The sequence below is a fragment of the Leptidea sinapis genome, chromosome 2, assembly GCF_905404315.1.
Source record: "Leptidea sinapis chromosome 2, ilLepSina1.1, whole genome shotgun sequence".
Taxonomy (NCBI): domain Eukaryota; kingdom Metazoa; phylum Arthropoda; class Insecta; order Lepidoptera; family Pieridae; genus Leptidea; species Leptidea sinapis.
The window spans coordinates 5,227,220-5,239,240 of NC_066266.1; the positions used below are offsets into that span (position 1 = coordinate 5,227,220).

General features: G+C 33.5%; 1 protein-coding gene across 4 annotated transcripts in view; it reads left to right on the forward strand.

Moving 5' to 3' along the window:
* LOC126975646 (irregular chiasm C-roughest protein-like) overlaps positions 1-12,021 on the forward strand; it is a 106,084-nt gene that overhangs the window by 62,821 nt on the left and 31,242 nt on the right. For all 4 annotated transcript variants that reach the window (XM_050823663.1, XM_050823654.1, XM_050823659.1 and 1 more), the window contains exon 3: positions 8,992-9,142. In XM_050823663.1, the coding sequence (XP_050679620.1) occupies positions 8,992-9,142 (151 nt within the window). The remainder of the gene's footprint in view (positions 1-8,991; positions 9,143-12,021) is intronic.

The window sequence follows — 12,021 nt, forward strand, 5'->3', positions numbered from 1 at the left end:
CGACTCGTGTTTCGCCTCTAAATGCATCTTCGGGAGATGTTGACTCGTCAGTCTCGTGCCAGACTTTGGCATCAGAGTGATTCAAGAAAACTCACAACACTTGGAAAATTATGGATTTCCGCAAAGTAACGCGTAATGCAATAAATTTTCTTTACAAATATCTTGTTGGCAACAGTATGTAATAGAATAGATGTCGAGAAAAATATATTAAGCTTGAAATACGGAGAAGTAGACTGAAAAAAGGGAGTTGGCTCAAGGCAAACACATAATAAATTAATATATAATAAAATGCCATCCCGATCTCCAGATATCTTAATGCAGTTCCTATATGAAATATAAATGATAAGTTTTAGGAAGAAATCACTATATTAAAATTGTTATCAAAACATATTATAATGAAAACATGAAAATTAAAATAGTTTTAATATTTATTTGTCTAAATTCTTTTGCGCGATCCTTTCGCTTGATGCTTGCTGCACACAGATTTTATATGAAGTTTCAAATTATTAAACTTTAATCTCAAGTCTCCGCGTTGTGTTATACCAAGTCGATGTTTTTTATCAGTAAATTATTTTACAGCACTAAGTCCACATTCAGCTTAATATGAAGATGGAAACAGTAGTAAAAGTTTTCTTACACATTTGGAAAATGCCTTTTTTTTGTTAAATTTGCCACCGACCATTGCATTTAAAAAAACCAAAGCGGTAGTGTTATAGTCGTGTCGAGTCCATTTTTAAATTGCCCCCCTTAACTATCAAATTGCTCCCGTGAGAGGCGTGGGCCCCACGTCGGGGAACACTGTCTTAATGCAAAGTTTCAGTTCACAATCTGTTCAGTAGTTTTTCCTGCACATCTTTTGTTCAATATTTTTCCGCTTGCACCCTCCTTTGTGACCTCAAGCGAAAAGGCACTTACCTAGTTAGTTTTATGAATAACTCTCATCTGTTTGGCATGTCTACTACTCGGCCTGTTCGTAAGTCTTTCGTTGGGTACAGTATATGATTCAACAATAGGTTCCCAGAAAACGTACAATAAAAAAAAAATTTAAATGCGATTTACCGTAGACAAAAGTTTACCAGGAAGAGGCTTCGAAGTACTACGAAGCACAGGAAGGCTAAATGGATAGAGCAGTGCCTTAATATGAGGCAATACTGTGTGTTATTTTGTACCTAGTGACATTAGTGAGATAATATTAACATATTAACATACATTAATTACTTTTCTTTGAAGTACTCGTGTATTAAGGGCATTAATTAGTATTTACGAGAGAATATATTCTAAACAACTGTGTCGCGATTATGCTGAATAATTATAAACGATTATAAATGCCTAGACCTATTCAGAGATTCGTTGCCAAGGTTTCGCAAAAATGTAAAAAAATAATAATATAAATAAATAATTAATATATTGTATTCTTGATTTGTTTAGTACATCTTGATTTGTTTGTTAGGTCATAAAATGGTTGTTTTATAATTTATACTAATTTTATATATCTATTTCACACATATTTTCGCATGCGGTATTCACCTTAAAAGGTAATGCATTTAGTAATAAGAATTTTGTAACTTAGCATAATTATAAATGTTATATTATTGTAATAAGCTCTGGTGAATCTAAATAAATAAATATTTCGTTATGTTTTTAAAGTGATAATCCTGGAATTAATACACAAATAATATTTGAAAACAAAATTTTATGAACGACGCGGGACTCGAACCCACTATCCCAGAGTTGAGGGTTATAACTTTAAAAACATTATAAAATGCTTGGATTTGCAAGAGCGACATCTAAATTCAATTTCCTAATATGCAAATATTGGGGTTTAGCAGGTTATCAACTGTAAAGTAGATCCTGTAGATGAAGCCATAACCTGAGTGTTGAACAAAGCTTACAAGATTTTATCAAAGATACGTGACTCGAACGGTTGGCTCAGTCTGAACGCGAGAGGTGGTGATTTCGAGTACCACATCGTTCATAAAATTTTGTTTTCAAATTTTATTTGTGTTTAAATAAACAAATAAAAGTCTATGCAATTGCCGCACAGCGAAGTCATGTCAGAAATTTGTCCCGAAAAGATATTATCTCAAGATCACTTCGTAGAACTAATAATCGGGGTGAATGACCAAATTTAATTTATCGGCGCTCAGCAAATCCTGTTATTAAAACGTATTTTTACTGCCGTCTGCGATTTTGTTTAAATGTATTAATATCGGCGGAATGTGTGTTGTCCTAACTTGAGTATATTGATATATAGAATTTCTTTATATCTGTTTCTTTTTAAATACTTTATACTCCCAGTGGGAGGCTCGTTTGCACAGGATGTCGGCTAGATTATAGGTACCACAACGGCGTCTATTTCTGCCGTGAAGCAGTAATGTGTAAGCATTATTACGTTTCGGTCTGAAGGGCGCAGTAGCTAGTGAAATTACTGGGCAAATGAGACTTATCATCTTATGTCTCAAGGTGACGAGCGCAATAATTGTACTGCTACTCAGAATTTTCGGGCTTTTCAAGAATTCTGAGCGGCACTGCATTGTAATGGGCGTCCCGTATTTTCAAAAATAAAATGAAACAATATTTTGCTTTTCTATTTGTTGTAATTCGTACGACACGCCACAAGTTAGGATATCATCCCCATCATCTGGATGTGTGGCGGTCCTCCATAGTGCGGTTTTCAAGGAGCTTTCTTCCTCGTACTACAATCCTGGTATGAGCTTCCTTGTGCGGTGTTTCCGGGACAGTACGACATGGGAACCTTTAAAAAAAGCGCGTACACCATCCTTAAAGGCCGGCAACGCTCCTGTGATTTCTTTGGTGTTGCAAGAGAATGTGGGCGGCGGTGATTAATTAACACCAGGTGACCCGTACGCTCTTTTCCATAAAAAAATAAAATAATAATTTGTTTGATATTTAGTCATGGTGTGCAACTCTATAAAAAAAATACCATTAACTTCACTGAAAAATATATAGGCATAAAGGCATTTATTTTCTCAAAATTGATTCCGTTAGAATTCTTTTTGATGTTATTTCTAATAACTACTAGATACTAATAACGCTTCGGAAAAAAAAATGGCGCTCTGAGAGAGAAGAAGCGGCGCAAGAAACTCTCCCAGCACTCTTTTTTTTCGCTCTTTACAATAAAAATATACAATATTGTACAGTAATTTCTATCGCTATAAAATAATAACAATTTAGTCTCAGGCTGTCCGATCATTTAGATATTCAGCAGTGGAGTAATAAGATTTACGACAGAGCCATTTTTTTATAAAACATTTAAATTTATTTATAGATAATGCCTGAACAATGGCTGGGACTTTATTATAGAAGTGTATACATTTACCCTTTAAGCTATTATGTATCTTATAACATATATAACCCCCCTTTGTCTTGCGCAGTTGGGTAAAACTACAATATTTCTATACCAATACCGTTGAGGTTAACAATCAAATGCTTATGAATATTCATTAAACCTAATATAATATCATTCAAATTGTATCGATCTCGTTTTAATTAAAAACAGGTAAAGAAATTTATTAACACACTTCTAAATTGGAACTGTTCGTTCGGTAGAATGGTGAACTCGTTTCGATGTTAACGGTATTTCGAATTTAATTTAATTTTGATAGTTTTGTTCTTACAACACCTGTTGACGAACTGTATAGCCGAGTGGTTAGCGATCCTACGTACTAAGCTAAAGGTCCCGGGTTCGAATCCCGGTAGGTGCAAGCATTTATATGATGAATACGGATGTTTGTGTCCGAGTAATGGATGTTTAAATGTATTTATGTATGTTTAAGTAAGTATATTGTATTAAATATATCGTTGTCTTGCAACCCATAGCACAGGCTATATATGCTTAATTTGGGGCAAGATAATTTGTGTAAAAAGTGTGTCAATATTAAAAAAAAAAACAGCCATTTGTTAAAAGTGTTTGTGAAGAATAGATAGGTATTACTTTTAGGGCGGCGCATAGTATTAGATTTGTACTGCAATACAAATAAAAATATATATATATTTCGCATACATATATTAATTTATAATCAGTCATGGAAATGACATTTTTGAATGTCAAAAGTTTACTTTACATTTATCGTCACTTGAAGTGGCAAGATACACAGTGCCACTCTTTTCAAACAAAATTTACACCTTCATCATTTTAAAAATCATTTAAAGTACAATTTAGTATGTAAAATGATGCAACAATAATACTCAAATGTCAATCCTTTTACGAGTCCGTCAAAAAAGTAAACTATTATAAAAAAAAAAGTTTTTGACTACATTATCAACACAAAAATATGTTTTTGAGTACAGTAGTGCATTATACACATACCATAAATAAAAAACTCTCATCTGTGAGCATTTCAATAGCGATTATAAAAATAAAATAACCTTAATTTTAAAACATGTAGCAGAGTTTGAGGTAACAGGATCATCCAGCCACTACAAGTAGCTCCCTCGATCTTATTTGGAGAAGGGATCGACCCGTCCCATGTCGCCGCCACAAGTAGTGACATTTAAGCGAGCATGACGAAGCCTGTCACGAGAACTCAACCAAATAGCAAAAAAGAATGTTCATTTACATAATATTAGGCAATACTCAAATACCCATGAAGGGGTTCGTAGCAGCAACATAATATAAAAGTTCTTATAGACGTTTTAAAAAAAACTATTCTCTAGATCTAATTCAAACCAATTTTCGGTGAAATTTGCATCATTCTCTAGTTTAGAAGTTACAGAGGGGGGATACACATTTTACCACTTTGGAAGTGTCTCTCGTGCAAACTATTCAGTTTAGAAAAAAATATATATTAGAAACCTCAAAAGAAGACCTATCCATAGATTTGAGTTTGATGAAAAAACATTTTTGAGTTTCAGTTTTAAATATGGAGAACCCCCTAATTAATTATTTTTTATTACTATTTTTGTGTGAAAATATTAATGCGGTTCACAGAATACATCTACTTTACAAGTTTCAACGGTATAGTTCTTATAGTTTCTGAACAAAGTGGCTATGACATACGGATGGACAAACAGACATACATGACGAATCTATAAGGGTTCCATTTTTTGCCATTTGGCTACGGAACCCTAAAAACTACACAGTGACATATCTTAAACGATGGTATGGTACCCTTGGGAGTTCGACACAAATCTCAAAAATCGTAAATTTAAAGAAATGTTTGATACAAAATGCATTTATATGTCTGTGTGTGTATGGAATCCAAAACAGTTTCACTGGTTTTGATCAAATTTTTACCCAAACTTATAATTGGCCCAGCGAGTGATCCTGTGAAGTTTTGTTGGAGAAGTTGCGAAAGTAAATTATAGTTGCCTCATTGAAGTGAGGCCAGATTTAGCTAGTATTTAATAAATTCCTTTGTTATATACTGCATGTTATGAAAGTCCATAGTATTTATTGGTTGCTGATACGTGGGGTAAAAATATTCAATCTTAACGAAAGCAAAGAAATTAAATAGATGAAATACGCTTATGGAGTTATAAATTTTGTAACCAAAATAAAATCAAACAGCCTTGTGAATAATTTCTGCGAACTGTGGTACAAGTTATAAGAGATAACGGTCAATCGTAACTGGGCTACCGGATTCGAATTAATTCAATTACAAAAGAATGTGGTCTCTATTTTTAATATCGAATAAAACCGTTTTTTTTTCATGTAGAATATTACGAACAGTGCGGGACTCGAACACGAGATGGGAGCGTTCTTGCATTGAGCCAACCGTTCGAGTGACGTAACGTATATAAATCTTGATATGTCTTGTTCAACTCTCAGGTTGTGGCTTCATCTACAGGATCTACTTTGCAGTTAATAATCTGGTCAACCCTAATTTTGCATTTTGGAAATTGACTTTAGATGTCGCACTTTCAAATCTAAAGAATTTTTTATTTTGTAATTATATTATTGCAAAGGAGCCTCCCACTAAAGAGCAGCTCCCAGCTGGGAGCAGGGTGTAGTCGCCAAGGATGGTGTTATGCTTATACATTAATGGGCTGCAATCGCAGAGGACATAAAGAGGCGTTTCATCGTCCTCAAGACATAATTTGCATGTTCTTTCTGCGTGAGAGGCATATTTCAAATAAGAGGCATACTATATGCTTAGGATAATCGAGTTGACTGCTTAACTATGCACCACTCAAAATATTTGTGTAAATACATAAAATATTTTAGTATGATTTTCAATGATTGGAATTAACGATAAGTTCAGTTGACTAATTAGTATAATTAGTGATTCCTATAAACTTAACATGTTGATTTTTATAATTTTATCTATAACAAGCGGCCAGCGGTAGACCCCGTCACTGCCCTTGTAGATATTATCGGCGTTCTTTAATTAATTTATCTCTTTTAGCTTTTAACCACATGAAATGAAACAAACACTAAATATAACGGAGAGTAACAATATAAACAGTGAAAACCGCATTCAAATCATTAGCAATCTAAGCCATTTTTTTTATATTAGCCACAGACAGACCGAAAACAGACAATTATAAAGAAACTGCTTTTTACATAAATACGTTTTAAGGTTGCATGGGTACAATATTGTGTTTAAATTGTTTTTTATTTATTTATACCACTGCAACTGCTGCCGGGTGGTAAGCCTTTGTTTCCTTCCCGGGAATTGAAGTTGCAGCCTTGATATCGATCCTGTCAAAGTATCATTAATTTTTTATAATTGCCATTTTAACCATCAACAAAACTAACTGTGTGTCATCTACCGCATTTATTACATGTGTTCCGAAGAGCTGTTTCACCTGATTGTGCGGTGTTTCCGGGGCGATACGACATGGTTACCTTCAAAAAAACCGCGTACACCTTCCTGGCTGGCAACGCTCCTGTGATTCCTTTGATTTTACAAGAGAATGTGGTAGGCAGTGATCACTTAACACCAGGTGACCCGTGCGCTCGTTTGTCCTCCTTTTCCATAAAAGAATAACAGATACTTTCGCTATTTATCGATAATCCTCTACTTTCGGTTAAATCCAGACATTAAAACTCACACATTCAATACGGATTATATGAAAAATATAGTTAACGACGTGGGATGATACATGAACATTTCCAACAAGGCTGAAGTTGGCATCAAGTAGTCAGTCACTATTGTACGTATGTGGGTTAAAAAGTTATTGTTCTCAAATCGCGCTATGCTGTCGCTTGCACCATCACCCAGAACTATTAATCTTTTAATTATTCAGTTCATTTACATAGGTATTTAGTAATTTTATTTACACGCCTGCCAGGGCCCAGTATAATTAAACTTTTGCATAAAAATTATAACTTGAAAGGCTGTGATAGCATCTAGCTGTTTTATTACATGTTTAATATGTTTACAGTAATATTTGAGTTGTTTTTTGAATAAATAAGTATTAATAGATTATACGAATGTTTCGAGGTAGAAGTCATGTATGTGGTTAAGCTCTTGAAGGCAATACAGTGTAGCTGAACTTTACTTATATTATAAAAGTTTTAAGAGATTTGAATTACACACAATATAAAGAGAGTATATTGTGCAATGAATAGCATTACGCCTTTAGAAAAACAAAGAAAAAAAAACAATATAAGAAATTAAATGTATTTCACAATTTTTTAAGGTTTTTAGTGATAAAATAGTAAAAAAATAAATAATTTGATAAAAATAAATGTTTTCTTTCCGTCTTAACGAGATTTTCAACAAATCCTCTTTGTTGATACAAAAAAGTATTACCCAGTTAAATAGAAAATGCTTTGTTTATGCTGCTTAAGTGAAAATTTAAATTTAGTTTAGTATTAAAAGTGCAGTGATTTGACATATGATTGAAATAGTAGTTATACCATTAAGGCGATTGGCGATGAAATATAATAACGTAGTGGATTTCGGCTATCTCCGTTTTAAAAGATTATTGCCGTCATCCGTCAATCTATCAATGACTGACTGTACGTTTTAATCAATCGAGTGAATCGCTGTTTTCTTAGATAGTTTCGCAAGGCTATGTAAACTGTCAATCTTATTATATATATATCATATCTAAACTATGTAGTTTGCAGTTAGGTACAAACTTTGTTGAAAAAAATTAGTATAGTGGCCATTTTGAAATCCGCCATCTTGTTTTTATTATCTGTCACTGTAGCGACAACATTTGCTTATGACATGCAGCCCGCTGTTCGTTTTCTTTCGACTTCGTGTGCGGAACCCTCATAAGAAGTGGATATTATTATAGCATTATTTAATTAGCACAAATATCGTGATAGTATGCTTAATTTTAACGCGACAGTCGTGACTAGATCCAGTTTTAGAAAGTGGTCATGTTAATTATATTGTTTGTTAAAAGTTCAAAATGGAACTCCGCGATAATTTCACAAATAAATACTTTTAGACCTGGCTGGTTAAGTTCGATTTTACGTTATAAATGAGTCGTTTTGTTGCTTTAAGGAAATACCTTCAAAGTATATTGAAACTGTGTATGTGTGGCTTGACCCCATGATTATCTCAATCACCTCAACATTTTAGTTTAAATCGTTGAGCAATTTGTTATATTTAACTTCCCTCTTAGAAAATTGAAAATTTTCGCAAATTTGTGAAAATATTGTGAAATATTTTCATGCAAAGTTTTATGAAATTGGAATTATTATCTGGATAGGATTTACTGTATAAGCCTTATACATATCAATTAGGTAATTTTAAATTTAAATTTAGTCTCGCGCTAATGAGGAGAGTGTTTGTCTATTACGGTAGTATTCTAAGTTTATGGTTTATTCGGACGTATATCGTTTCCCGTGTTTATTTACAAGGCTGCTTGACAATCGGAAAACTTCAGTAGTATCATCGTATTGACAGTGTTTCAACGACATTGTCAATGTTTTACATATTCTTGGTTTATTCTCAGGTATAACATTATACCAAGTTTATTTATAATTCCGTCAATGTTACTAGGAGCTTGTACAACATATTAATAATACATAATGCTTATTAGTATTAAAATAAGGTTTATTTTCAGAGTGCGATTGTTGGATCTCGAGTGACATTACCATGTCGAGTAGAACACAAAGTCGGGACACTGCAGTGGACCAAAGATGACTTCGGATTAGGGACTCATAGAAACCTGAGTGGCTATGATCGTTACTCCATGATCGGCAGTGACGAAGAAGGTAAGATTTATGATAAGAATTGAGACACGAGATTCAATTTCAATTTTATTAATAAAAGATTTTTAAATTACAAAATATAATAATAATACAAGTCTTACTTAAAAGCTAATTAACACTGTGTCTGAACTAGGTAAACCTGTGTTTTTGGCGTAAAGAGCTCATATAAAAACTAAATAATCACAAAAAAGAGAAACTTAAAAAAATCTACACCTTAAATATATAAGTAAACAATATCTTCAATGTAATGATTATTAACTAATACAAATAAAATATAGATAATATTTATTTTAACACTATTAGTAATTTTTCTGTATCTTCATAGGACATATTTTGATATCACCTCTTGATGACCCTGCCGACTACAATATACCTAGAGCTGGTAACTTTTTTCGATTATGTAAATTAAATTTGTACCTAAAATTTATGAACGATGCGGGACTCGAACCCGAGACCTCTCGAGTTCCATCCGAGCGCTCTTTCCAACTGAGCCAACCGTTCGAGTGACGGATGATACGTAAATCTTGGTGTGTCTTGTTCTGGTGACAAATTTAATTATAATAATTAAATTGTTTACATTATGCGATTCTTGCGACAAAAGTTCCGAGTGAGACGTATGCCTTTTTACACGATTTTTCAAAGGTTCCCAGACCCATGTCGTAATATCCAGGAAGCATCGCATCTGAAAACATCGAAAGCTAATTCCCCACCACACTTTTACCTACATGGAAGACTCGCTCTGTCGAGGAGAACATAGTACATGATACAAAAGAGATGGAAAGGAAATATTAATTCTAGATAACAGACATAGAGAGATTGTGAGAGGGGGGAGAGTGGGGAGCCTAATATATAAATAATGGGTATTATACCCATGTGAGAAGGCGTGATTGAGAAATTAAATCTGGGACGGGGTCCCCAATCACATAATTAAAATTTAAATTCAAATATTTTTACTCAAAATAGGATGTGACATCACTTATTGAAAGTCAAAAACTACCATCCATCCATCCAAAACGTATGCTTCAGACCTGAGAAGAACAGGCGCAACAAACTCAAAGGGCTTTTTCATAGAAAAATATGCTTACAAAGTAATATTATACAATTAAACTTATTATTTAATAGCCTGAGGGCGGTCGCTCCACTCCCAATCTGTGGTATCATAGTCATTTATGTTATAGTAACCTTTACCACACTACGTACATAGTTTTTGTACTTTTAAATCTATTCTATAGTTTTTTCTTAGATAATTTATACGTCTAGATAGAGCCTCTTGCTGCTATGCCTTAGGATTATTACATAAGTGTGCGTGACAAGCTACATCTTACACTTGTGATTTGTATGACATTTTGTGTTAGTGTGCATGCGTTGCTCAAATTAGAGTTTAACTGTCAACCTCAATTTTTTTCACAGTTGTCACAGTCTATCTAGACCGAAAAAAGATTTAAGTGTTTTGAATCCTTTGGTACTAACAATATGAAAAAGATTGATAAACTATAAGACTTACCTTGGTAATAACCTCGTACGACACTCCATAAATTAGGATGCCGAAATCGCTCGTCGTACCGCTTCGCTGCGGCGTATATTTGAGCGAAGCGAGGTAAACTAAGTCTGTGTACAAAAACAAAACAAATGTTCGATGTTTCCAGGACGATACAACATGGGTACCTTTAAAAATAGCGCGTACATGTGATTCCTCTGTTATTCAAAGAATATGTGGGCGTAAATTTTAGGAACCAACTTCACCCTGTTACTTTTGTGTTACAGTGATGCGCGCATCTTAAAATTTCATTCTCATCGTTTTTTCATAACGCGCCTAAAGAAGTATAACTTCAAAAAGATGTGATGTGAATGGTTTCCTAATCAGCTATGAAAAAGAATGCGCTGTCAACGACATTGACTTGAAAAATTCAGCTGTTGCGTTACTACTCGTAGACTCTCACAATAAACAAAACACTGTAAAATTCCGGCCTTCAATTATGCGTCATTTCTTCTTCGGCCAAATCCAGGGCGTTGAACTGTTACGTTGATTCTAATATTATATTCCGTTTGAGAACGTCGGGAGAATTCGTGAATTATTTATTGCACTTGATTAATTTCTGCATAGATAATATGAAGAGATTGTATTTAAAGACTCCCAGTTTTGGCCTACGTTGCGAATAATACAATTTTTAACCGAATTTAAAAAGGAGGAGGTTCTCAATTCGATTCTCTGAGATTTATGATCCGATTTACGGAATTCTTAAAAAATTTACATAGTTTTGCCCAGTAGTTTCATTTTATGAACATTTTTTAAGTAAATTTTTGTTTGCCTGGATGAAATAGTTGTTTTTTGTTACGGCTTTTTAGGAGTTTTCATTCAGGTGGATTATATATTATTATTATTAACAGACACTAAAAAGTAAAAAAAAACTACGTTTACTACATTATATTAAATAATAATGATAGATCAAATTATTCCAAACAAAATTTAATTAGTTATTGCAATTAGAAATTCACATACATATTGGTACGACTTCCAACTTTCTAAATGTAATTTCTAAATCTAATTTTGAATAATAATACATAAATTTTCGAAACCTTCATTAACGCTTTTCCATTCTTGTACTTTGTCCAGCACGTATCTGTAGTGATCGGCTACATTAATGTAAAGGTGCGATTTTTTGGATCTGACCTTTCGCAAGACAAGTCAGTGGTTCTATGGAGGCGTTCATGGGTCCATTCCGGATGTTCCATAGCCAGGATTGCCATCTTCGCCCAGCGCCTCTATCTCCACCTTATCTATTGACTGAAATTTTCGGTACCGGTTTTCTTACCTTATTGAAGTGGCTATATTTCGATTCAATCTAATTAATATTAAAAATCTATTTAATGTTACCACCAAA